The following is a 26,831-nucleotide window of genomic DNA, read 5'->3' on the forward strand; positions in this document are numbered from 1 at the left end:
CTCTCGACGGCGGATTTATCGACCTACAGATCGTACGATTGAACTGAATATTTCCATGGTGGTGGTGGTGGCGCGGCGGCGGCGCGCGGTTCTACTCTCTCGGAGCGCGGATGTAAATTCGCGCGAGGAGCTCGAATCAGCGAGAATCTTATCGCGAGCGCGCAGCTCTCTCATTTCGAATGGCTCGTCGATCCGCTAGAAATTGGTCCGCATAAATATCCGGGCTAACGGCGATGTAGCTCTTCCGAGATGATCGATATTCGCGGAATCCCATTTTCTTTTTTAAGTTAAGTAGGCATGATTTTGAATAGGTACCATTAATCGATTGTGGTAGAACCAATGGAGCGGCAACCATTTTCCAGTAACATTAGTTAAAATTTAGACAAAATTTAATCAAAATTGATGTATGTCTGTTTATTTACAATGTTAATTTACACTAATTAATTTAATTTACATTAGTCAAGGATAATGGAATTAATTAACACATTTGAAATAAAAATATCCTTGAATTAGAGAGTCAGTTACATCCACTGCGGACAAGATAAGATATTTTTAACACTCACTAATATTTCTTTTATTTTTTTTTTTTCCTGATATTTTTAACGTTCACATACGAAGTTAATGTTTAAGTGAACTTTGAGCGAAATTTAATATTACGCGATGCGTCACGTATATACGTTACTTGCGTACTGAAAAGGTAAACCGAGAGGACTTAATGTTCTTCATTACTTTAGTTCACTTTGCGAACGTGAAACAGCCGTAATTCAGTCTTTATTAACGCGACATGGCTCCCTGGGTTTGTACATTTATTAGTAATTCGATACGTCTTATTCTCTCGCGGTGTCGCGACGAGAGATAATTAATTACTAGTTAAGGAACGACATAATTTTCGTATCAAATAATGCGATATTCCGAGAAAAGACAGATGGTGATGAACGAAACATTAATTAGAAGCTTCGCGCGCGCGTGCGCACACGACATGTCTGATAAATTATATCACATTCAATGTATTTAATTATGTATAAAATAAAAATCCGTAATACGTGTATAATTAAATTCGTGAGATATCGTTTTTAACATAGATTTATAAAATAGATGGATTTCAACTGGGGAATAAAATTAAGCGTTTCTTTCTTAAATCAATTGTGTCGGAAGTAGGAAAATAAGAAGTTAAAACTAAGAAATATGTCAAGAAGCTTGACATATTTCACCTTGACAAGGTAACAAATCAAACATGGATAAAATAAAGAGATTCACTGATATTTGATGTCAAAAGTTTGAAGATAATATCACATTTGACATAGGTAGGAAGGAAGCAAAACAGATATACTAGCAAATGCGCGCTGTTCCGATAAAGAGATAAAAATAAAGCAAAGGCGGAAGCGACTAAAATATGCACGAGGTGATGAAACTTGAAGATGTCTGTCGGCATTTTGAGGCATTCGATGCTGAGAATTTTGCGAATGGTACGATCTCTCATTTCCACGCGAATGCTTTCAAATCGTCGTCTATATAATAGTATTGAAATTTCTATCAGTTGCAAAATGCTCGTAACGATTTATTGCGCATGCAGAAAAAAAAGTGCGGGTGTTTTAAAACTCGTTAAAATTACTCAGCAAACAGAGTCTTTCTCGATTTGGATAGATAAACGCATAAAAGAACTGTGTTAAATTAAACAATTTAATTATGCTGTAATTAATATCATAATTAAATGCGTTTGAATACATTTTAAATACGTTGCGGCAATTTTGGTTAAAACTCGATTGTAATTCGTCATGATAAATAAATAAATGAGACTTGTGCAGATATACAGACATATTCGAATTACAAAGTAGAATTTCGGCTTCAAATATTTACTGACGTGGAAAGAATTCGATAACGGTTTATATGACAGATAAAACATGAATGAAAGATGAAATTATTTATGGGTTCAGTCACGTAGAATTTTCGCAGATTACATGATTCGGCGATATCGTGTAATCCTGTAGCGATAAGCACGAGATAAAGCCAACATCGCTTTTATTACTAACCAAACTAATCATTTATTGGAATCGCATATCGCGAACGAGCTTTTACTTTTTTTCACGATCTATCTCGTTGCGTATATAAGTATGAACATATAAACATCTACAAAATTCAGAGGAACAAGAAATTACGATATTTTCCGTGAATTACATATATATATATAATATATCTTTCGTTGCAAATCCAGACAATTCGGAGTATCATTCCTTGTTATATCCCGCGCGCTTTTCGAAAAGCTATATGATACTTCAGAATATTGCGCGCCATAACTGGTCGGCTCTACGACCAGAACGGCGGCAACTAACATAAATTCGGTCAAGTTAACGCTGCAGCACTTTACGGTAACTCTCTTAGTTAGTATCTCCCCCCTTTCCTCGTCTCTCTCTCTCACTCGTCCTCCTTCCTGACGTTTCGACGAGGCTGCACAGCTTCCGGGAACTTGCGAAATTTCCCGGTAAGCACTGCACAAATTCTCGGCGGCGATATCATGCCGTAAGAAAGTTCAAGTCGACGTTATCATTACTCGCACCGCGGCGCAATCGCGGACGTGTGAAAATCGAAACGATAGAAGAACAATTCTTCAGCTGCCATTCGCCGAATAGAAAGACTTCTTTTCATTCCACTGAATCTATGCCTGTTCGATCTCACATTTCGTAGTTACGTCGGATTGTAATTTGTAATTTGATACATTTGAAAATTTATTATTATGTAGGTAATAATGATATGATTTCTCGCATAACGTATAAAAATAAAGGAATGAGTAATTATGTAAACATTTTATTATAATTTCCAAATTATGACAAGTTAATTGACAATTAACATAAAATTTATACATTTTAAGAATATTATTGTTCATTGAATTAAATTTCCAAATAATGCACATTTTAAATTGTAGCTCTTTTGACGCTTTTTTAAGTTTGATTTAATTGTATATATTTTTACATATGTATTAATAATTAATAATGTTAAATTCGGCAATTTGAAAGATACATAATTTTAACTCAAAGATTTTACTCGCGCAAGCGGAGATACACGAGCGTGTAAGAATACGCAGATTTTCCGCAGCTACCATGTTTGCGCCTGACAACTAAATGGAAAATTGCATGTATGGCTGTTGAAGACACTCTAAAAGTTAGCGTGGATCCGACGTGACTACAAGCTTAAGCCTTTGTCTGGGCCAACAGCCGTCAGGTTAGAGCGAAAAGAAGAACAGCGGCTTACCGGCACTGCCGGTGGAAGCAAACGCGAAAACTAAAAGCCCCCGCAAAAGCCGCGTGCACGAGGTAGAACAAATTTGCTTCGGAGGTAAAACGATTTTTTCCGCCGGAAACACGTATGCATATGGTGTGCGTCGATATGCATATCGTGGTACGCATTGCGATTATGTTGAGGAAAAAAATATACAACGATACATTTTCGAGTGACAGTGGGAAAAACTTGTACCGATACTCGGATAACAATTGCCTTCAAACGATAACACGAAAGCGCACTTAACTACGCTGTTGCGTAAGGAGTAAAACGCAGCTGCACTACTGCAATGTACGTAATGCGCTAATCTTGCGAAATTATTTACGTCAATAATTACTTCGATAAAAATTGCGCATATCTAAGTCGTATCAGCAGTTCACTGCTCGAAATAGCAGCGAATCTTGTTTTTCCATTCCATTAACAAGAGGAAAACATAGATATTGCAGCGCTTGCACGGAAAATTACAGCTCAGTTATTTCCATAATCCTTCCATTATACGATTGTTAGAGAAATCATGGAAAATCATTGTCGTATATCTTGAAAACTGCGTCGTTATTAGATTAATAGGTATAATATTTTTAAGAAATTTACATTTCTTCTCGATATCGCGTATCCGTTGATAATTTGTTTATCACTTGGCAAAAATTTTTCTCATTTTACAAGATATTCCCACTTTGCGATATCACACGTAATTGATTTATATATTAATAACAGGGGATTTCTACTTTATTAAGTTGGCACTGAGCCTCGTAGGTACCTATGGATTAATTGAAAGCTGTACATGCGGAGGGGAGGAACATTCCGTAATACCCCGCATATCTAGCGGATGGTATTTAGTGGCGCCTCCGTGCTGAAACATGGAAGATGCCGCGGATCATCTCCTGCCTCCATTATCAATATCTCGAGATATTTGCAAGGGCTGTGTACCAGGGAGTCTGCGGCGGCCGGAGGCTTTGGCGGGATTTACGGGACCGCCTTTCAAAGTTCATCCGTTAATGACCAGGCCTTACCGCCTCGGTCGGCGGGGGAGAGGGGGGGAGGGGGTGTAACTTCGCTCGCGAACATCCGAGCCTGCCACTCGTGAGCCGGCTCACAACTAATGACACGTTGAAGCGATATTGTCACAACTTCCGGCTTCCGCGAAACCCGCGCTCTCTCGCGACCACGCCTCTCCGCTACTCATCGCCACATCGACCGACCTCTCAAGTTCGACGAAAGGTGAAACGACGATAGCTGAAGCCGTCTGTTTTCGGAAATCCAGTACATCCGCTGAACAATTTTCGGCATTGAGGGCAATAATTCAAGAACGCTTCGTCCTTGTCTTAGTCTCTCGCTTTCGGCATCCCTATAGTTATATATAGGACGTATTTCTCCGAAAGAAAAAGATGTTATAACATCTTGATACTGTTAATAATTCGTACAGCTTAATGAGTTTTATTAATTGCAAAGTGAGTTACGAAACAGCTCGCTTTGCAATTATTGCACTTCGCAGATTTTTTGCGAAATTCTCTCGAGAAGCATCCAATCTTTTATTTTTTTTCTCCAATTATATGTATAAACTCGCATAAACTCTTGACTCTTATCTTGAGGATAGAAGCGAAAAATCTACAATAAGTGCCACTCTCATCCGTCGATAAGGGGTTAATTACGTTATTTGAATTAGCAATTAAAGAACAGATTTTTCCGCCAACTCCGTAGCTACCACATCTCTTTTTTTCGCGAACGAAGTTAGCTCTTCGCGGGCCAAGTTAATTACAAGTTACGAAATTAGAACTTTACCGCCTGCTTCCGGGTCCCAGGGCGCAAATTAATCCAGCAGGATGGGAATACAAGGGAAAGAATATAAGCGGATCCTGTTAAAAATGTCGTCCTCTTAACAACGGTCGCATTGGAACAACGCAATTTGAAAATTAAAACTCCAGGCATTTCTCACGCGACGAGGGCTTTCGTCGCTTCTTTCTGCGTGTTCATTTCACGTATGTGCAGAACGTACTATTACTCATAGAACAGAGGAACACGAGCACAGAACGCAAAGATTGAATATTCAAGGCATTGGGATTAATTGGTAGGATCTACCCAATTGAAACGCACGTATCTTTAAAAATATCTTTTTTTTTTTCGGTGCGAAAAATTTCCATCCCGCTCTGTCAGGATTGAAAGAAAAATTACCATATATCCACACAAGAATAGAAATTCTGAAATTAAAACTAACAAGTTTTTTTTCTATAGTGCGACAGAAAATAACAAACTTAGCTCGGTACTTTTGAAGTTCACTCTTCATTCACACTCTTATTCGTATTCAACTTGCTACATTTATGACTTCCGCTAAAAGTTTCAGTCTGAGGAATGAATAATGCATTACGTATCCTATGAACGGCGATATACATACTGTGTATTTTATTTTCCAAAATACAGCACTTTGCCCGAAGAAAACAGTACCTCGGGATAAAAGAGATGCGTCTCACAAAGAGAGAGATACATCAAAGGGGCGAGAGAAGTCTTTCCGCTCTCCTTTCGACGTAAAGAGCAAAGACGGCATATTTGAAAATGAGAGGAGAGGGCAACGTAATAAAAAAGCATACTTAATGGCCCATTAGGAAAGTCATAAAAAAGATTAAAGTACCATTATGTAAAATTGTATTGCTCTCAGACTTTCTGCCCTCTGTCACGTGCGTATCTATGCACATCGCGTGTAGCAGCGACGTGCGTATATACGAAGATATAACGTAGGGAACTTCGCGTTGCGTTCGCGTTTGCGTATCGCCGCGTAATAACACGACGAAAAGTATACCCGAAGGTAATTTAAATTAGGACGATATTCCGCTGACTATAACACGGCTGCCGTGTCGTTTGTTTTTCGCAAATTGTGCCTCGTAAATTATGCCGGAGATCCGTACTTCTCTGCGCTTCGAAAACCGTGAATATCGCGGCGGCGAATGCACACACACACAGGGTGGCTAAAAACCACCCTGCTAAGATACAATCAATATTTATGTAGTATATCATTTATTTCTTACCTAATGTGGTTTCTATAAATATACGAGTATATATGTCAGATCTCCAAATTACATGATGAATGACAAATTTAATACAGCAAAGTATTTTTATTCCTAGATAATATTTCTACATATTTGACGATAATATATATATATATATATATCGTCTAAAAGTAACGTATGTCAATTTTAAAATTTGATATCCATGTAATAAATCAATTATGCTTGAATCAATTAAGAGTAAAAATTTCAGATACTTTTGAATCAATAATGTGAGTAGCAGTTTAAAAATATTTCTTATAAAAATTATTTTTATCGCGCATAATCAAGTAAATTTCTGTATATGCTTTGTTATGTTATTTAAGCAGTTTTTATAGAGATCAAATTGCATGTGATTTTAGTCACCCTGTATTACAGCCGGGCTGCGAATGAGGGCGTTGTTTACGGCTGGTGTGGAAGCGTAATTGAGTGCGCTTAATAAATAAACAAGCTCGTGCTCGGATACGCATCCACGGGATGCACAGGGAGGTGAGCTGTAAAAAATGAATTCATTTTTCAGGGAATGTTGGTCGGCTCGGGGAAATATACCGTCGCGACATTCCACTCGAGTCGTGAAAGTGCGCGTGAAAAGCTGCAATAATCGGCATTTCGTTTAATCGATTTCTTTTTTCTGTCGACGCGGAAAGAAATTATTATTCGCGATTTAAGGCACGTTGGATATAGAACAAAGCATCATTTTTTTCAAAGTATTTTATTATCTAAAAAAGGACAATATATTATATGAAAGGTATGTGATTTAATGAACACACTTCGAAAGTATATCTCGGTTTGATTGCGAAAAATCAAAGAAAACTCGAGACAATGGAGGAACTGAATCCGTTCGCGTTCTCCTCTCAAGAAACGAATCTTGATTAATGGCGCAAGTTTGCGTTACCGTGTCCCGCGCCGGCCATGTTCGGAATGCATAATAGGAATACATTAAAATTCAACCTCACAGGCGAACCCAAGAGAAGGATCTTTCTCTCTCTTCCTCTTTCTCTCTCCTCTCTCTTTCTCACACACTCTCTCCCCGTAACAGCGTCATTCTGAACGTAGAAAATAACATCGTTCTTCTCGCAATTAGCGCGGCGTCTTTGATCGATGACGGCAATTAGGTCGGTCCGCGTCGAATGCACGCGAGAAGTGCATCGGCTGCACACGCCGATCGTTAGGGAAACCCAAGAAAAATCCTCATGGCAAACCGTAAACGGTATACGCGAGTACAACATTAGTCACGATCTTTCGTTAATGGCCGATTCGCTGAATAAAGCCGTTCGACCCGCCCGAGCTTTTCTCAACCGTTGATGTCTCCGTCTCGCGCTACACCGTTTTCGAATTAATCGAAAACGGCCGAGAGGATGGGAATTCTTAAATTGTTCTCCCTTCGTATCTTGCCAATAGAAAAGAAGTGCGGTAGAATTCGTCTTGTGCATTGAGTGTATAATTGCGAATCATATAAAAGTATATCTATTCGAATCTTAAGAAATAATCATATAATCGGATAATACAAATATATAATTATTCATTTCTTCAGCATCTTTAATAATAACACAAAATTTATTATTTTGACAGCTCGACGTTCTCAGTACTTCAAAAAACCGCTTTATTCTTTTAAAGCACACAATAAAATTAATTTTTTCTGCATATTTGGCTTATTTAGTTTACTGGAAGGTAGAAATTTTTCACAGACATAAAAAGCGGTTCCACATGTAGTTAACCTTCACTCTCTACATTTTTTTTCCCGTGTTTCGCCGAGAGTGAGCACATTACGTAAAACACAGGCTTCTCGCCGGTGGGAAAATGTCTGAAAATAATTACCGTCTAAAAATATCGTATAATACATGGCAAATAGATAGAGATAAAAGTAGCGATAGAGACAAAAGTTGATATTATCTTTGAACAGGTCCACTTGTGATAGTTCCATTCATGAATTTTTGTTTTCACCTTGATTGGCCGCGGGACCACACTCGTGTGACACCGTGTATTAACGCGTTTAATACCGTCTGCAATTTCTAGTTGAAACACGAGCCACGCGGCAATTTCAGCGCAAATTGCCGCGTTTTAATAGCTCCCAGTTGATCCTTTAAACACTTTCGTGCTATATAGCATTAAGTAGCTTAATAATTAACTCCTGCATAGAACTTGCTTTGCCAGTAAAATTCATCGTGAATTAATTGAAAAATAATATCCTTGTGCTGCGTACTTGCGTCGTTTGCACGTATGTCGTTTAAACGTTTAATATATCCATTGTTAAACAATTTGCTCATTAACATATTAAATCTACATTAGGGAAAGCTTCAGCGCGAATTAATTACATAGTTAACTTTCGTTTCTGTTAACACTCAAGTGGCACACACTCTGCAATACTTGTATTTACTTAGTTTTTTTTTCCTAGAAACAGCATGTATTCGCTAACTGAGAGAATAATAAAGATTTCGATCTGTACGTAATGGCCGGCTCACGTCAATTTCGCGTTGTGAAACAACCTCGAGGTGGTGACTTAATCGAAAAACCGGATCTCGACAGGACGACTGTCACGGCCGCGCGCATTAATGATTTTCGTCTATTTTACATAAGAATATACTTTGTTTGCGATATCGCGACGTATCATCTCGATCTCGCCTTGACCCGATTCCGCCCGATCTCGAGGCGATCTCGCGGTCGCGGAGCAGCAGCTGCCCGGGACTCGTTCGTTTACTCGCGTTTTACTCAAATTGACTTTTCGCGCTTTGTTAAGCGAATTAACATCGCGAAAATTTAGCCCCGCGACCGAGGATATTTATTCACGCATTAACCATCGATATAGCCCGGCCGGCGGGCGAGAGGTTATTGCGCAAATTGCAGTATCGGCGCGTTTTGCACCCTTTGAATAATCAGCAATGTATCCTCCGATAATCATAATATAATAATGTAAATTAAATCTCTCCATGTAATATAATGTGGCAGCAGCAGAGAGAGAGAGAGAGAGAGGGGGGAGGGTTCAAAACGAAATAATCTCCGCGCCCCCGTTCAATTTGCGATATCGCGCGGCGGACACAGGGAAAATGTGTCGCAAGTCAGTTTTCCGATCTCCACGATCGCTGCGAATATGGGTATGCGCAGGGACTATTTTTGCGCGACATCGAAATCTCGATTCGCTGAAACTACGCCAATCTTAATCCCTTTAGAATTTCATCTCTTTTCTGCGCATTAATTTTTTCTGAATTTATTTCTCCTTATACGTGTTCGTTATCCTCGCGATCGAAATCATTAAGGAAACGTGAGATGTCTTATCGAAGCGGCCATCGCGATAATTCGCCACGAAGGTCGTATAGAGCCGAGCACACTCTCTGCTCTCGATAATATCCTTCAGTACACACACAAACACACACAAGCGTGGTTATCACAGTGGCGACTTACCTTGTAACTGCCGACCGCGTGCGCGCCATCGTAGATGTAGAGATGGTCGTTGCAGTCTAACTGCAGCTGATCGAATCGGAGCATAAACCGCTGGAGGATGCTGTGAGTCTGGAAAGTAATGGCGCAATCGAGCTCCCTCTCATTTTGCGAGGTAAGAACGGCGCCGTCTATCTTCCTGTAGAGATCCCGCAGGAAGTATTTCTTGCAGACGTCGCTCATCTGGTCTGTAAGAAAAGCGGAAACAGACGGAACGGAGTTAATCGATCTGACTCGCTATCGTTGACTGGGACGGGTACGATACATCATAAATAATCGCCGACGATAAACGTCCTGCGACGGCATTGATTAAGTTATGTCAATGGTGAGAAACACAGTATTTGTAAAAAAAAAAAAAATCGCACAGATTGATAATATATACGGGACTGTTTGTAGGTTATATACATAATGCCATGATTTCCGAGATATCAGAAATCAAGAGAGACCTTTTGCTGAAAAATAGTACCATTTCTTATCGCAAATTTGTATACACGAAAATATAGGGCAGAAAAAAATACCAGCATTAAATTAACGCAATCCAATGATTTCGAAAATTAAGGGAACAAAATGAAAGTCGACGTTTTTGGCGGGCTGCAGTATATTTCGCGTTTTACATCGCGATGGAATGAAACAAACATGCAATCGCACTTTTGCTCCATTACGCGCACGCTTTAAAAAACCGCGCTTACGAAGATGAAAATTACGTTTTTTTTTCTAGGTCAGTGCTGAAAATTCCACTTTTGCACGGCGGACGACACGCTTGTGACGCCCCTCGTATCAAATAGCTCACAATGCTCAGCGCGCGATTTCAGCCGGCAGATTTGCGGATTTGCATTTAAAACGAATGATAACGAATGCACGACAGTCGGCAGTCAACGCAGTTCGCGTTGAAATAAGTTACAGACGCACTTTGTGTGCGTCTCCCGGGCTAGGGACGCGATATTGCGATCGCTGTAGTTTCCCCGACATTATGCCGTAACATATTTCGGGACAGGTAACAGAGGTTGCAGTTCTGGAACTTTGCGCGCTCTCGCGTCTTCTCGTCTCTTCCTCTTTCCCCTTGTTTCCCCAACCCATTACCATCCCTTTGCAGCTGGGCTCTGCAACATCGAAATTACTTACTCCCCAAGACCCGCGGTCCCGTGACGCATGCGTTTACTCGCACACCGGCTGAAATGCAGTCTGCAAAACGGTCGTTGCATCACCCAGCTCGCCGCATTTTCGGTCGCGTAGAGAGAGAGAGAGAGAGTGCAAATGCGCGTGCGGCAAATAAACAACCGCGGGAAATTCAGCGCGCGAGCATTGCACCGCGCACGATCAATTACATAGTAATAATTTACTAGCCGCCCCACCGGCAAGATGTAACTGCGAGATAGACGGAAAGCGATGAATTCTGTCGAGTGCTCTGTTAATATGGGGCGTGTTATTAATGCGATCGTTCGGTCATTAATGCCATTATGTGTATTCAGAAAAAAATTGTAAATATGTATAGATGCACTTAGACCGTATTAGGCTACTCGAAAAAATTTGCCTTGGAAGCAGGTGTTTTCCATTAACTGTATTTTAACGCATCTCTCGAGATCTTCTCGTGCCAGGTTGTATCCTCATTTTTCACAACATGCATCTGTCGGCGTAACACATATCGCGTTACATGTAACACGGCTTATTGTATAAATGTATTGTAGAAATACATTCTATGCGAGCTGCGACTTGATGTAATAACAACTCCGTCAAGCTGTTAACTTTTACTGCCATCGGTATGAAATTTTACGAGTCTTCCTCACGCCGCCGCCGTCGCGCGCCGCCCGTTTGTCGAACACGTACGTTGCGTTGCACATCTGGGTGAGGCGGGTGAACAGGAAAAACGTGACTCGCCGTTAAGTAATGTATTATGGCACGCGCAGGTGGCATTCCGAATCGACGATATAGAGAAGGCCAACGTCGATGGCTCTTGAGCCTCTGGCACCGTCTCCCGGTCCGCACATGAATCGAGAACCCGATGTCGCGATACCTCTTCCTTATCGACGAACATCGGCTATTTTCGTAGCGGCGCGGTGAATCGAAGATACGTCCGATAATTGCAACTTGTATATTCCATCCTGCCGAGTCGAGCGTTTCAAAAGGAAACACAAAATCGCCATTATCTTAATATTGAAGTAAGCTGGCGCTTTCCGTCGTCCAGAGATATTCCGGGACAGGTAAAAGCGGCAACGGGGAAAATTTTAACGTTTCGAAACTTCCAAGATTCGCAAAGGACCTTTTGTGTGCACTAGGGCAAAACTAGAGTCTTAAAGGGACTAAATTCGGTATCCGCGAACGGACTTGGGGATCAGAAAAACAAGTACCGAAGTACACAAATCTTCGTCGAGTTCGGGATCAGTTTTTAGGGAACATAAATTTTGTAGGAACAGTAAGGATATCCGATGAGAGAAAGAGAGAGAGAACTATTTTCTCAGACAACCATGATTTAGCGAATTTAGCGAATAAGTAACTTTATTGTAGCAAGAAGTTCCGTTCTCTCAAACTTCTCTCTTACGCAAGATGATTCACTTATATGTATGCAAAATATCTAAATTCCTCCCTCAAGATTTCCGACAAGATTTCGACAAATGCCTTGGAAAATTGAAAATAAAATAAATAGAATTTTCTTAAGCTTGCATTAGGGGCGTAATTTTATGAAAAGAATTAAATACAATACAGATATTTCATCCAGTATACAATTAATGAATTATAGCCGGTTTTACGTAAACTCTTTGAGACGTCTTTCATATCTCTTTAATATCTTCTCGTGAAGATCCTTATAAATCCAAGTTATATATCCCTGATATAGACAGTCTCAACTTCAGTCGTGTTTGGTGGAACATTCTATTCCCGGCGGATCCATGGAAAACGCTTAGGTATATCAGAGCGCTCGACCAACGCTCGGTCAGCTCAAAAGCGATTACGTTCCTCAATAGGAAGCGCCTATTCAAATGGGCAACGATCAAGAACGCGCGTCCTGCTGCACTTAATCATTTACAGTTCCTCATCGAAGAACCGATTCGCCGACTCGTGTAACCGTTTAAATGCGCCGCAGCTTAATGCCGCGCTCTGACCAGTAAACGGACCGGGTCGAATTATTCAACCGATTGGCAACCGATTGATTCACGCACCGTTGAGAGATAATGGGACGACTAGATCTCGAAATGCAGCCACGATTAACTCTATAGTCCATCGCGCTACGAGAGATAAGAATTCGGCCAAATTTTCTATCATCCGGATATCGGATTACATTCTGTGAAATGTAATCCGGATAATTCTGGAAGAACTGATTTTATCACCGCGCTATTTTATTTAAGAAATTTCATACGCGCGCTGATAGCAATTTATCAGCGCCGAAGGATTAATTTGTCACTTCAATCGAATCGCTTTACAGCAATCTCGTATCCCTTGGGATTCGTAGAATCGAGATTTCCTTAATGACGACGACTCTGTTCCGTTTCTTATTTTTTAGATATATTTATTCATTGAATGTCGCATTTGAGAGTGTTCAGGGTCCGCAAAATGATACTATTTCTCCGCGCCGTTTTATTTATTCATCAAGCGACACAGAATATACGCTTGATTGCCAATTTCTACAGTTGTATTACTGGATATACTAATACTTAATTACCGCGTTTTAAATATCGTAAAAAAAGTTATTTGGAGAATATAATTAATTAACCGTAGTTATCCGACATTATATTCCATTTCAGGAACAATCAGTTTTGATTACTCCCAGTGAGTAATTCGATAAAACGTGTCACATCTCACGAATTATTCCGAGGTCGCAATCTTCGTATCTTCCGCCTTGAATTACGATTCCATTTTGAAATGAAAATTTGCATTGTCATCTCCGAAACGAACGATGACGTAAAATTCTGAATTATCTTTTTCGCTAAAATGAAGTTTTTAAAGCAAAGTAATTTTTTATTTTTATTAATTATTTATAATTCACGCTCTCGGAAATTCATAAATGCATGGTCAGAGAATTCGCCGTGTATTGTACTTTAGGTAACATATATCTTAAATTATATATTGGATGTTATAGAATTTTGATCGAATTTGAACAATTTGTGAAAGACGGAACAATTTGTGCAAGCGCATTCCGCGCTCGGAAAAGCGTGAGGAGCGTCTATTCGACTCGGTTGAGCTTCACCGCGATCGAGATTTCTTCGGTGCCGCCGATTCGTTCCGGCTGGACGAGCCTCAGGAACGAAGGGACGAAAATAAAAAGCTCGTAACGAGGCCGCTACGCGAAGGCGGTGAGATTGAGAGAGGGGAAACGCGGCGTCGCCGCCCCGAACAAGAAACTCGATTGAAAAGTTTCCGCTCGTCTCGCGCGACGAAAGATAGTTTTCCGCACGGTGCGCCTGCCCGCGCAGCTGCCGATGGACCCGTTCGCATCCGAGGCGAGAACATTTTCGGAGTGAGTCTCTCTCTCTCTCAAAAAGATTCTTCTCCCCGTGAAGATAAAGGCGCGCTATTTCCGTCGGCGGACGCTGGTGTAAATAAGGTATGGCGAAGCGAGACGATCGGCGGCATCTCGTCGGAACGCCACGTGCGCGCGGCTGCATCTCGCAATCGTCAAACGGAACGGTCTGGCATCCTTCCGCTAGTTTCACTTGCCTGCCATCCGTATGAATGAACTACTATCGTCGCGACCGCACCGCAAATCGCACTCGCAATCGGATGACTCACAGATTTAGATTCAGATTTAACCCTTTAGACGCGTGAAAATGACTGGGACAAAAGACGTGAACAGGGTAATAATAAGACGAAATTAATTATTCGTTATTTATAATAATTTCTCTGACGATTTAAGGAAACTTTCGGAGAGCAGATCGTTTGTTGAAACGCTCAGAGAATCAGCCTGCATAATAAATATAATTACTCTCCGCTCTCTGTTCTCCGAAAGGGAGAAAGAAGTGCACACGCAGAAATTCAATTTCGACTTGAGATTGACAAAGAAAAGAGATTCCGTTATCTATGTGCACCCTTGAAACTTAATTCGTTGAGATGAGCTTAATCTCCGATGTTAAATATCTTCGCAATTAAATCTCCCTTCAAATATTTGCTAAGAAAAGGTCGACTCAAAAGGCTCGAAGAGTCTGTCATTAAAAAAGATATTGACATAAGATGAGATTAAATTGCAGCAGATATACATTTACATCAAACTGAAAAACTGTTTTAAGGATAATTAATAACGCGCAAAAGAATTAAATCGGCAAGTAGTACCAGGAATTTTTCAGAACAGAGCGCAATACTGAAACTAACAATCAACTTTTCCCGATATTAAACGATACTGCAATTTTTGCTCACTTTGGAGTTAAAGTTATCCCCCGCAATCTAACTTCGTCCTGCCGGCAGTTTGATGTACAGTGAAAACTTTAATGCAAGAGCGTTCCCGTTCTTAATAATTTTTTCTTGCATAATCGTCTGTTATTGGATTTATACAGTCGTTAAACTCGTTAAATTCGTCGTGCACGCGAAATTAATCTCGCGTGGCGTACTTTATACGCGCGCGTTCGCGTAAACTCTAGAATTCTTTTTTTTTTTTTTTAAACATCGCTGTATTTCCCGATAAACGGCGATAAATAACGCTCATCGTGTACGATCGACGAACGCGGTCATTTGGGGAGCGCATTCGCGCGTTGCAAATATCGATTCGCAATTTTCGATCCGTCGTCCGATGGATCGCGTCCCGTGTAATGTCACCGCGAAGTTTCGAATTTCACGTGAAGTCGCGTGCGAAACGAGCCGGGCCGCGAGGGGGGGGGGGCGAGGAGAGCTTATACGAGCGACCGCGGGACAGGGAAGCGAAACGAGAGGGTGTGGGAGAGGAAGAGAAAGAGAATGAGAGGGAGAAAGAGAAGAAGACAGAGAGAGGGGAGGGAGGAAAGAGAGAAAGAGAGAGAAACAAATGACGTTGAGAGAGAAGGAGACCCTTTGGTCACGATGGTGCGCGTCGGCCCTACGACCCTCTGGCAACCACCCCTTCTCGTATGCCACCATCCAACGCGACCCTCCCTCTTGTACCCGGTGTGCGCCCTCCACCCCCTCGCCAGCGCCTGGTTTCCTTTCTCTCTCGCTCCCTCTCTCTCTTTCTCTCTCTCTCTCTCGCTCCCTCCTGGCACGATGTAAGCCCGCTCCGTCGATCAATATTACTCTCTTCGAGCGCACCACGGCTCGTCTGAGCGCCAACCGAGCGCTATCATATTAAGTTCCGAGCACTTTGCTCCGAGCACTTGGAGGAGCTCCCGGCACATCGCGAAAGTTTTCTCGCGCGAATACGCCGAGAGCCCGCGCGATATTATCTGTATCTCTCCCTCGTGATGCGGAGGTCGCGTCGCCATTTTTACGGTCGTGCCGGGCCTCCATCTATTTTCTTCCTCGAAAGCGAAGCACGAATGCAAATTTTTACTTATGCTCGAAAAATTCCACGTCACCGGTCTGCCGTGTCCCTCGTCGTTAGAAATTGCCCGTAATCTTTCCCCTCACGACGTGTACCCTCGATGAGAGAATTAACGCCGAGTTTTCAGCTCGGGAACGACCGGGACGTTGTCAATTTACGCGAAATCCGGGGAAAAATGTTTTTATTAGACGAGAACCTCGATTTTCCAGCCGTGCCTCGGGAAGTGCGAGATGTAAAAAATCATTTCCAAATGACTTTTGACTGACGGAAATCCAAGGGATTTAATATTGAAATTCACGTGTTCGCCAATACGGTATTGCCTTTGGACTTTCATCGAAATTGTTTCACCGCACGGTAGTTTGCAGCCTGCATGTGCGCATCGCAACGCAAAGTTACTCCCTCTTTCTAGTCGAATAAATCTAAACCCATCTCACGGCAAGTGTTCTTCCCCCCCTTTCCTCAATTTTCGTTCGCGTTGACGCGAAAGAAGCATCGTGTTTGCGCGCGGGCGTTTCATCGCGAAAGCTCGCGAGCATCACTCCGCCTAAGTTTTCCCTGCAATTTTATATCCACCGGGATGCGAGAGGTAGCCCGGAAACAATGCTATCGTTACGTGTAAACGCGGACGCTCGCTTAAAAGTTTACCTGCGGGGCCGCGACCGATTCTCCGGCCCCTATCACGCCTCTCCCGCAGGGATGACTGATCCGCACAGTCATTTGAGCTTAGCAAACCCACGGACCCGAGCTCAATGCATTGCGGACATCCACACATACACCACACATACATTTTATACATTATATATATGTTTCTGTGAGTAAAGCAAGATACAACATAAGTTGAAATTAATAAGAAGAAAAAGTAAATCTATAAGGTATACAAATTACAAAAGTTAAAGCTTATTTTTTATATATATTTATTTAAAAAATTATGGAACATAAATTTTAAAATAATTAATCTGATTTATCATACATGTCGAAAAAATTCACTGATATGATTAAGATATATAAACAGTTTAATAATTTTTCTTTGATTTTTTTACACAATTTCTAAATATTAATTCGCTAAATAATACCATAACTGAATAATAATACAGTGTATTCTTTTAATATTTTACAAGATGCTTTAATGCGCTGCATCTGCTCGGATGTTATCCGAGAGATTGAATATCTTCTATTATTAATGTATATTAATGAAGATAATAATGTGTATAATTTTTTTGTCTACAAAATAGCTTATAAATAAAAATCTGTGAAATAGTAGAAATGTCAAATGCTGCAAAGTTTTACGAAATTCGTGACATTTATCCGCAATTGTCGTGGCATTTAATTGTCCACGTCCAAATAATTAGGAATATTCCAGCGTGCTTTACAAATATTTCAACGTTTATGAAACGCGTCCGTAACTACGCGTACGGTCGCGATTGCTTTCCGCACTGCAGGTTCGATCGAACCTGGTTTTATTGGCTATGAAATGCTAAAATCTCGGTCGTGATGCGACGCCGGAAATTCGCGTCTAATGAAATCGCGTGGAAAAGGACGAGGAGGGAGGAGAGATGCGATCATAAAAATTCTTCGTCGCGGGCGGATGGCCCCAAAATTATATGCCGGACCACTAAAATGGTATACGGTATACTCGTGTTTTGAATACGCGAGCCTGCACAGGGGGGATCGCGACCCGGTCGTAAAAATTCGCGACACGGCGACCCGCCGCCGTCGTAGAAATGGCACTTAATCCGCGTCGCCGCGCCCGAAGTATCGACGTTTCAGAAAGAGCTCTCGAGCCCCCCTCCCCCCGGACTTTTCGCGAAGTACAAACTTATGAACGGGAAATGGCGACGTTTAATTCAAATCCGCAACCCCATTTCCCCACGAATCCCGGTTCAAGTAGTAAAAATTAAAGTCGTACTTTCTGCTTACGGCGCCAATCGTATTTCTTATTGAAGAAAGCCGCAATTTTTCCGTGTGCTCATGTTATATTTCGTAGTACTTAATTTACAAACTTATTACTAACATAAAAATGAAAATTGCTCGATTAGAGATCTAGCTTTAATGCGACTACATAATAGATTAACACATTATGTTAACCAATCCGTTCCATTAGGTACTCTATAGTTATATGTATAATATGTTAATATAATAATTGGTTAATATCTCATATTGAATTCAGTTATTAAATTAACGGCGATAAAAGGAAAAGATCGCTCGACTCGTGTATCTACGTGCTATCGAACTATCGCATTTCATGGCGCGCCTATTGCATTTTGGATCCTTTATTACTAGCTAATATAGGATTAATTAATGCAGAAAAAGGATATTTTAATTTAAATATCTCGAAGTTCCTTTTAGTCTTCAAATTGGAATACAGAATAATTTTTTGGAATACGGAATTTTGCGTCTATATAGTCGTGCAGTCTTTGACTGAAGGTCCATCTACACTATGTGAGTAGTAAGCCGTAAGAAATTGACCAATTATAGTCGATAAAACTAATCGACTATGATTGGTCAATCTCTTACGGCTTACGACCTACTATTTTCATTGTAGATGGACCTTGAGTGTCGATCCACAATAAATGTCGGTCCACAATAAGGATTTTAAGCAGTAAGAAATAGTCCCAATCCCCCCCCCCCAAAAAAGAAATAAAACCAATCATATATATGAGGAGAATAATTGATTGTAATTGGTCAATATCTTACGGTGTAAATAAGGCTTAAAAGCCTTATTGTGAACCGACACTGGCGCGCGACGAGACTTATTCATACGCGCGGACAAACGTACCTATACGGCGGACGTTCGTGCTGGCCGGCGTACTCGTCGCGATAGGATCGATTCCCGCCGCGGTGTCGTAAACCTTACCAATCCCAAGTTAGGAACCGTGCGGCGCGCCTCGGCGCGAGCAACGGCGAGAGACACATGCGTCCCTAATGCATTAGAACAACTTTTCCTTCCTCGCGACGAATATGGGCGCAACCCACTTTCCGCGTCGCGCATACAGGAAGTCGCGGATGAAGTTTTCAGGCGTTGCGAGAACGCACAACCGAGAATGTTGCAGACACAAACCGTAAAGAGTAAATTTTACACACAGAAGAGCGAAAGAGGGGGAGGGGAAAAGGAGAGGATATTTTACACGGTCGATTCCCCGTTTCCAAAAGGGATTCCACGAGAAATCCTGTTTCTCCCATTTACAGACGGACGGAAATAATACCGTCTACCCGATTACGCGAGAGAAACAACTTGGTGAAAAAAAATTTGTTGACTTAACGAAACTTTTCCATTCGAATAATTCATTCGCAGGTTACTTCGTTCATTGAGAAGAAATGACCGTAATATTTCATTTGCTTCCAAAAAAGCTAAGGAGCTTCCCTTAATAGGAAACGTAACCTCGGTTTTATTATATAACTCGCGCGAGTTAAATCCAATATCGCTCTTGGTGCTCTACATATGGATAAACGGCGAATGGAATTCGAGGATTCGAGAGAGAGGGAGATGCATGATTTGTGGTGCGCCGATAACGCCGGGCAATCTGATACGATCGTGTCGTACGTCGCGCGTAAACCGTGTTTTTAGCATACGTCGATGCCGAAAAGCGAGCGGAACCAGTGACAGGAATATCTCTTGACCCGCGCGTCTCTCCTCTGTCCCTCTCTCTCTCTTCCTCCCTTTCTCTTTCTCTCACATACACACACACACACACACACACACACACACACACACACACACAAAATCGCGCGCCGTGCACGCCGATAATCCGTGACGCGAATTCTCGTTCGATTTTATAGCACGAGACGATTTTTATTGTGCGACGCGCGTTGTCCGCGGTTATCGAGAGCAATGATAAATTCTCAGATACCATCTCGAATTCTTCGCCTCGATATCGAGAGGGCGAACGACACCGATGGATGGGGATGTACCGGAGCGATGTCCCACGGGGATATTCCGCTTTTGTGTCGCGGCCATTTTAAAGGAGCTGATGAAATACTCCGGAGCCGGCTTATGGTCTATAATATTCTCAGACCGGCTTACGTTCAAAAGATGTATGGTATCTGTAACTTTAATCTTGGGTAAAAAATAAAAAGTTTAGACCGAGGATATAATCTGTCGTGTAAGCGCATTTTGAGATAACGTCGACATGTGAGGCTAGAATGTGTAAATTAAAGTGTGAGCCTGATTGTAATCCCAACTCAAACATTTTAAATATCACTTCCGGATAATTTACATGTTCATTGATAAGTACATTACATGTATAGATAACTTGTTCCTCCGATATAATTTAATTCATTTTTATCGTCGATTGCAGTAAAATGACATAGTTTTGGACGAGTGTACGACGACGATAAATCTTACTTTTCCGTTTCTAAAGTGTAGGACGATGATAATTTTAATTTTCCTGTTTCCAGTATCTATCTTATCATTACGATTCATTTATTGCGTCATTTTATTGCTTTAATTATTATTTCATTTATACATTTAACTAGGCGTAAATATTGATTAGACCGATTGTATCACGCACAATTGGGAAAGAAATTTTAAATGAACCGAAACTGTAGAAGTATAAAATGCATCAGTTTGATACAATCAATCAAAGATCTCCACAATTGCAGCGCTAGAACACATCTACAATAACAATAAACATCTATATACATACATATGATGATAAATTCTCTCGCGCGGTATTAAAACATTCAATTTACGATACCAACACGTTAGATCTACAGACGTCATTCGTAAAGACACGCTTTATCGAACATCTCATACAAATGTAAAAGCGTTTGAGCCGTCGCGCTTCAGCACCCCCATCCCTCGTCTAACATTATATGAGCCTCCCTCAGAGTTACATCGATAAGAGGCACGAGGTGCGTACTCACAGTTGTCATTCTTGCCATCGACGCCGCCGGCACGCTGGCACAGCACGAGCGCCAGGAGCAGGAGGGCTCGAGTGCCCCCCGCTAGGCACATCCCTGCTGCGGCCTTATCGTTATCGGCACGCGCACATCGTCCACATCACCCCCGCGCGAAAGGCACAGATAGGGACGGCGTCTCCTTCCCTCCTCGCACGCACGCACGCACGCACGCACGCACGCACGCACGTACGTATACCACCGCGGTTACGAACACCAACGACGAAGCAACCGCACCCCGCGACGTGTCCCGCGCGACTGAGCGCCTCCGCTCGGTGCGATTTTACGCGCGAACCGCCCCCACACACATCGTTCCCCGTCGTCGACGTAATCGTCGTAGTCGTCGTTGTCGACGTTGCAGCGAAAGAGAAAGAGAGAAACAGAGAGAGAGAGAGAGAGAAAGAGAGAGAGCTCGCGCGTGCGCCCTACGAATCTCGAGAAGGGTGTGGATGTGGACGGGGGGTTGAAAGGACGTACTACGCCGACACCCACGCTCATTGTTGAGGCGAGTTAATGAGGACGAGCGTAACCGGCTTTTCGACCGGATTACGCTACGTTGCAACGCGGCGCTGCGCGGCGCGGACGCGGATGCGGACGCGCGAAAACGTATCGCGGAACACGCCGCCCGGAAAATGCGGACGGAAGTGGTGATGACGATTGGCTCGGGAGCAAGAGAGAATCCCAAATGAGATCGTTTGACTCGACATTGTACACCCGGAGGAACGTAATCAGATATGCAATTGCGGACCGTGGTATTAAACTCTCGCGCGCATCTTTTTTGAACATCATAGAAATAATTGACAAATAGACCGAAGCGAAAGCAAGTAAAAATATACTTTTATAGATAATATATATAAATACGTTAACACAAATGTATGATTCACGTATAAGCATCGAAAATAAAACCGACAAAAATCGGAGAAGTTATTTAAATATGTAAAGTTTCGTGGAAATATTTTATCAGTTGTGTTTCAAAAAAATCTGGAATGAGAGAGGATTAACTTCGATTCCATCGCTTGTAATATTAATTTACGAGCGTTGCGGCCGGTGAAGTACACGTATAGTTTTATGAGTAAGTGTAGTTACATAAATTATAATTGCGTCGCAATTATATCTGAGTAATTATATCTGATTGTGAGTTTTATGAGTAAGTGTAGTTACATACAATTATAATCGCGTCCTGAGACGCGAGTTCGCGAGTTCACGTAGGAAAACCCGGATGCCGACGAGTGTCGGCGAGAGTTAAGTTTAAGTTGAACTTCGACGCGTGTTATCCCGACGTTCTAAATATCGTCGCGCAACCATAACCGCCGCGGCACAATGTGCTCTCCTCACCGGCGCGGCGGAGCCAGATGCTGCATACGGAAGTTACAACGCCGGTTACACGTTTCCCGCGTCGCGGTCGCGCGAGCTGCGAATCGCGCGCGGTGAACTTCCCCGTCGCATTCAATTTCGCAGGAAAATTTAGAATTCGTCGCCGCCGTCGACCCCCCGGGGGCGCGACGGGCGAGGGGGGGAAGGTGGGTCGGATCGCAGAAAAGTGGAGGAATTGCAAATCTTGACCGCGTGACTCGCCGGCACGCGGAGAAGTTTGCGCGGATCTGGAAGCAGTCGCGGATTGTCGTCTCGGTGTGCATACGAAGTTATAATACCTCGGCGCCGAACCGTGAAACGAGTCGACCGAAGAAACGGGGGAGCCGCGCGTCAAAGTGCCAGCTGCGCTTTCGCAGCGTTCTCGCGCTGCCGATACCGAGACCGGGAAAAATCTCGACTGCGCGTTATGAATAATATAAGAAAATTGAAATAGCTGATATTACACGGATAGTAAAAATAAAATGGAGCATGGGACATGTGTAAGAGAAATCGATTAGAGGGAAGGATATGGGAAGAAGGAAGATATGTGGATTTCTATATATTTTTCGTGCACACATTTTATTCCGCGGACTCTGGCACTTTAAGAGTTTTATAGATAAAAGAGACTAAATCTTCGAAACACGAAACTATGTTGTTCTAGAGATACGAAGTATGACATATTGTTAGCTATTTTTATTTGTTATTAAATCACGAAAAATATACTAATCGTTAAAAAATGTAGTTTTTAAGCTTATTTAATATTTTTTGGGAAGAAAAGACTATAAAATTTACTGTATATAACAATTAATTGAGAGAAAATCGTATACATATATATCGTATAGTAGTAATTAAGGCGTCTTCCGTAAGTACGTTAACAAATTACAATCGATAAGAAAAAAATAATTTAAGTAACTTTCGGTTAACTCGTCAGGGACGAGCGAATTCAGGCGACGAGCGATTAAAACCCTTTCCTTTTGGGCGGAAAATTAGATTACCGTCGGTGGATGGGGTAACGGGCGAGGTGACGAGATTAAGAAGTCGTCTGCGGAAAACTAAGGAGGTGCGAAAAGTCGCCGTAGTAAATCTCATTTTATAAGAGACGCGAATGAGTTATTGTCCACAGCGATCAGTCGATTCTCTCCGTTCCGAAAGTGCTCTCAGGGTTAAAAAAAAGGAAACTCCGCGAAAAATATTCCGCGACGATTGTCGTTATGAAGTTCGATTGTGTAATTTTCCTTCGGAATTGGTAGGGTGATTTTTTCGCACGAATTTTTCGAGTTTGCGATCAGATAGAGAGCAACGTGCGCGCGCGCGCGCGAATGGGATTTAATCTAATGTGAAAAGTATGAAAGTTCACTGATAATTCCGCGATCGATTTCCCGCCGGTGAAGTTGTGCCATTCTTCGTAAGAAAAAGATCTCAGAATAATACGAAAATTGTTAGACGCGATGAAAATGTTAATATTTTATCTCGTCATTGACAACCGCGGAATAAAGTGATGCATATTTCATTTTACGTCGCTGACATACGTTTCACGTAGTCGACATAAAACTAGAGAACTTTGGAATATTTTTTATTTTCAACTTGTAAAAAAATTTATAAAAGAATTAACCGCACACAATTCATTTATCCCTTAATTATTAACAGATGTGTATTATGAGACATTGAAGAATTTATCCATGCAGTTTTACTCACTGTAAATTGTATTTACGCGGTGAAATTTACGACGTCTTATAAAGTTTTCTTATAAATATTTATTTTACTGTATCGTAAGTCTCAATTATGGAACAATTGATTGGCAAACTGAAGAGAATCACATGTAAAGATGATGATTAACAAATGAATGGTATTATCATGACGTCGATGATTATACGATCGCATAAATCGACAGATGACGCAGGCACAATCTAGTCAATAAAATCCTGCCAACTATTACAATGCCACAATTTCCAGTTCCGCTGGTCGTCATACAAGCGAGAAAAATCGATAACATACGACGTGTCCATCATGTCCATCGCGATGTCGTGAGGCGATGACACAACGGCATATCGCAGCCAGTCAAAGGGTTAAATCGATATCACGATTTCAGGCTACATCGGGAAAACCCTGAAATGGCCAAAGTAGTAAAATATGTAAAATATTGCTTAATCTTAAATACGAGATTTATAGCAATATTTAAATTAGCACCATTCCCTGTATTCCAATAAATAATAGATTTAATTATTGTAATAGATTGACTATAAAATTAATTGTTTCCGTCAACGCTATTATTTATATATTTTTTTTGTCTAATTTAACGTATGAATTTTCTTAACGGTATTGTTATTTATCGGTAACATAACATCGAATGTAAACTCTAAGAAGCGTTATAATAATCGATATTACGATTGCGGAAACTGTCTTAACAATTCTCTAAAAATTTTTATAATTCCTCACTCATCCCCTATTGCGCATCATTTTACTCCTCTGCTCCTTTGTCTCGTACCCGCTTTACGTATCAGCGACCGTAAAAATCTCTTTTACATAATCTGCAAACGTTTTATTACGCTTTTGAAGCGCCACTTATTAACAGGTCTTTTCCCTTTTATCATATTTCTCGATCTCGTTTTCATCGCGCGACGGCTTTTCGCGTACGCTGAAAAAAAGCTTACAGCGTTACGTATTTTAATAGCAGCGCTTTAAATTAGTATCTCAGTATTAAAGCGAACTCTCTCTTTCTCTCTCTCTCTCTCTTTCTTTCTCTCTATCGCCTCGGGTAGTTTTGCAGCGAGGCATTAAATCGGACGTTGTAACGCGAAATTTCGTTTTACAGAATTAAACGGCGGATGTGCATTCGGAAGAACGCAGACGCGCGACGTTCGTGGCTGTGAACTATCACGTTCGCACTCTCTGTCCGAATTAGCTAATTTACCAATTAATTAATTTTAATCTTGATTAACGGGACACAACGGCAGTAGCGAATATCGCGCAACTTTCTTGTGTCTTCTGATAAGCAGATTTCGACGTAAATTACGGCTCGGCGACACGATAAAGCGACGAGATTGGAGCCATAGTCAGAAAAATGTTCACCCTGAACAATACTTTTTGATAAATTTATCTCAAAGTTTATTCCAAGGCTATTCTCGGTTATTTCCAACTAGAACTTCGTCTTGAAGACGAAATAATGCTCGAAAGCCTCATTTTTGTCTTCAATAAAAAATAAATAAATATTCACATATTATGTATATGATTATTATCTTTATCATTATTATCTTTAATAATTAGAGAAACAATTAAATGAATATTTGATTATTATTTCTATTACCGTTATTATTCATCATTATTAATATCATTATTATTATATCATTATCGCGATTATCTACAATAATTTTTTAAATTGTTGAATCAATTTTACATTTAATTGAAAAGTTTAGCTACAATTTCTAATTGACTGCAAGCCTGGAGAAGTACGACCAAGACCACACCTTCTCTGCTGCGCGACCGGGACGAAAATTAATTAAAATGGAAATCGCACGAAGAAAGCCGCGGCGAAGTGGATAACACATCCGATCTCGCACGTATGTACGATCTCCTAAGGACTGCACGGACGCGTTCCTAATGGCACGCCATTTAAATAATTGCGCGTTCGAAATAGCCGGACATTTCCTTCGTGCTTCCTTACGCTTTTTCTCCGTCTCTCGCTCCATCTCCATTCTCTTTCAGATCTCGCAGAAACGGTTAAACTTATGTATCACGGGTGGGAAAAATCGCGACTTGAGTGCGACGAAAAATCATCGTCCTCTTGCAGTTCGGTGAAATACAGAAAACTTTGTCGCTTTTATTTCAATTTGAAAAAAAATCACGGAGATAATGTTGCAATTCTAAAGTAATTACAGACAGTAAAGATGGGAATTATTTCTTCGAAATTCAAATATATATATAACACGATGTATATTTCACGCTCATAATTACTGAAGCATAGAAATCGAAGAATTGTTGAAATGTTATAGATATTTATATAACTCGAAATTCTGTGGGATGAAGTTAGCGGAAGCTCGCGGAGCTTCTGAAGACGTCAATTCCTTATTTAACACTACTAACCCGACGTGACTTCCTCCGTTTACCGCACCAAAATAAGTATCATTCAAATCGCGCAATTATAAACCGTCTGTACCTGCTTCCCGTTAAATCTGCGAACGGATGCGCCGACGACGGCGGCAGAACCATGATAATTCCGCGCCATACCCGCTAAGGTATTCCATATCTTTGAATAAATTTCGCGGATGTAATCCGCGTAAACGTAGACGACCGGTTTTAAGTGCTCCCGGGCGGGCTCTCGTAGCCCGCGGAAATCGTTACGCCGTATTGTTAACGCGATGCATTCACACGCAGATCGTGAAACAAATTTGCACCCCCCTCCCCCCCCC

General features: G+C 41.4%; 1 protein-coding gene across 1 annotated transcript in view; it reads right to left on the bottom strand.

Moving 5' to 3' along the window:
- Window positions 1-21,208, bottom strand: part of LOC105452114 (tRNA dimethylallyltransferase, mitochondrial-like) — a 43,956-nt gene extending 22,748 nt beyond the window's left edge. Inside the window, exons 1-2 of the mRNA XM_011692969.1 lie at window positions 21,040-21,208; window positions 9,708-9,931 (exon numbers count right to left, since the gene is read on the bottom strand). Of these exons, the coding sequence (XP_011691271.1) occupies window positions 9,708-9,931; window positions 21,040-21,130 (315 nt within the window). The 5' untranslated portion in view covers window positions 21,131-21,208. The remainder of the gene's footprint in view (window positions 1-9,707; window positions 9,932-21,039) is intronic.
- Between the last annotated feature and the right edge of the window lie 5,623 nt (window positions 21,209-26,831).

The sequence above is a fragment of the Wasmannia auropunctata genome, unplaced genomic scaffold (assembly GCF_000956235.1).
Source record: "Wasmannia auropunctata unplaced genomic scaffold, wasmannia.A_1.0 LD336038.1, whole genome shotgun sequence".
Lineage (NCBI taxonomy): Eukaryota > Metazoa > Arthropoda > Insecta > Hymenoptera > Formicidae > Wasmannia > Wasmannia auropunctata.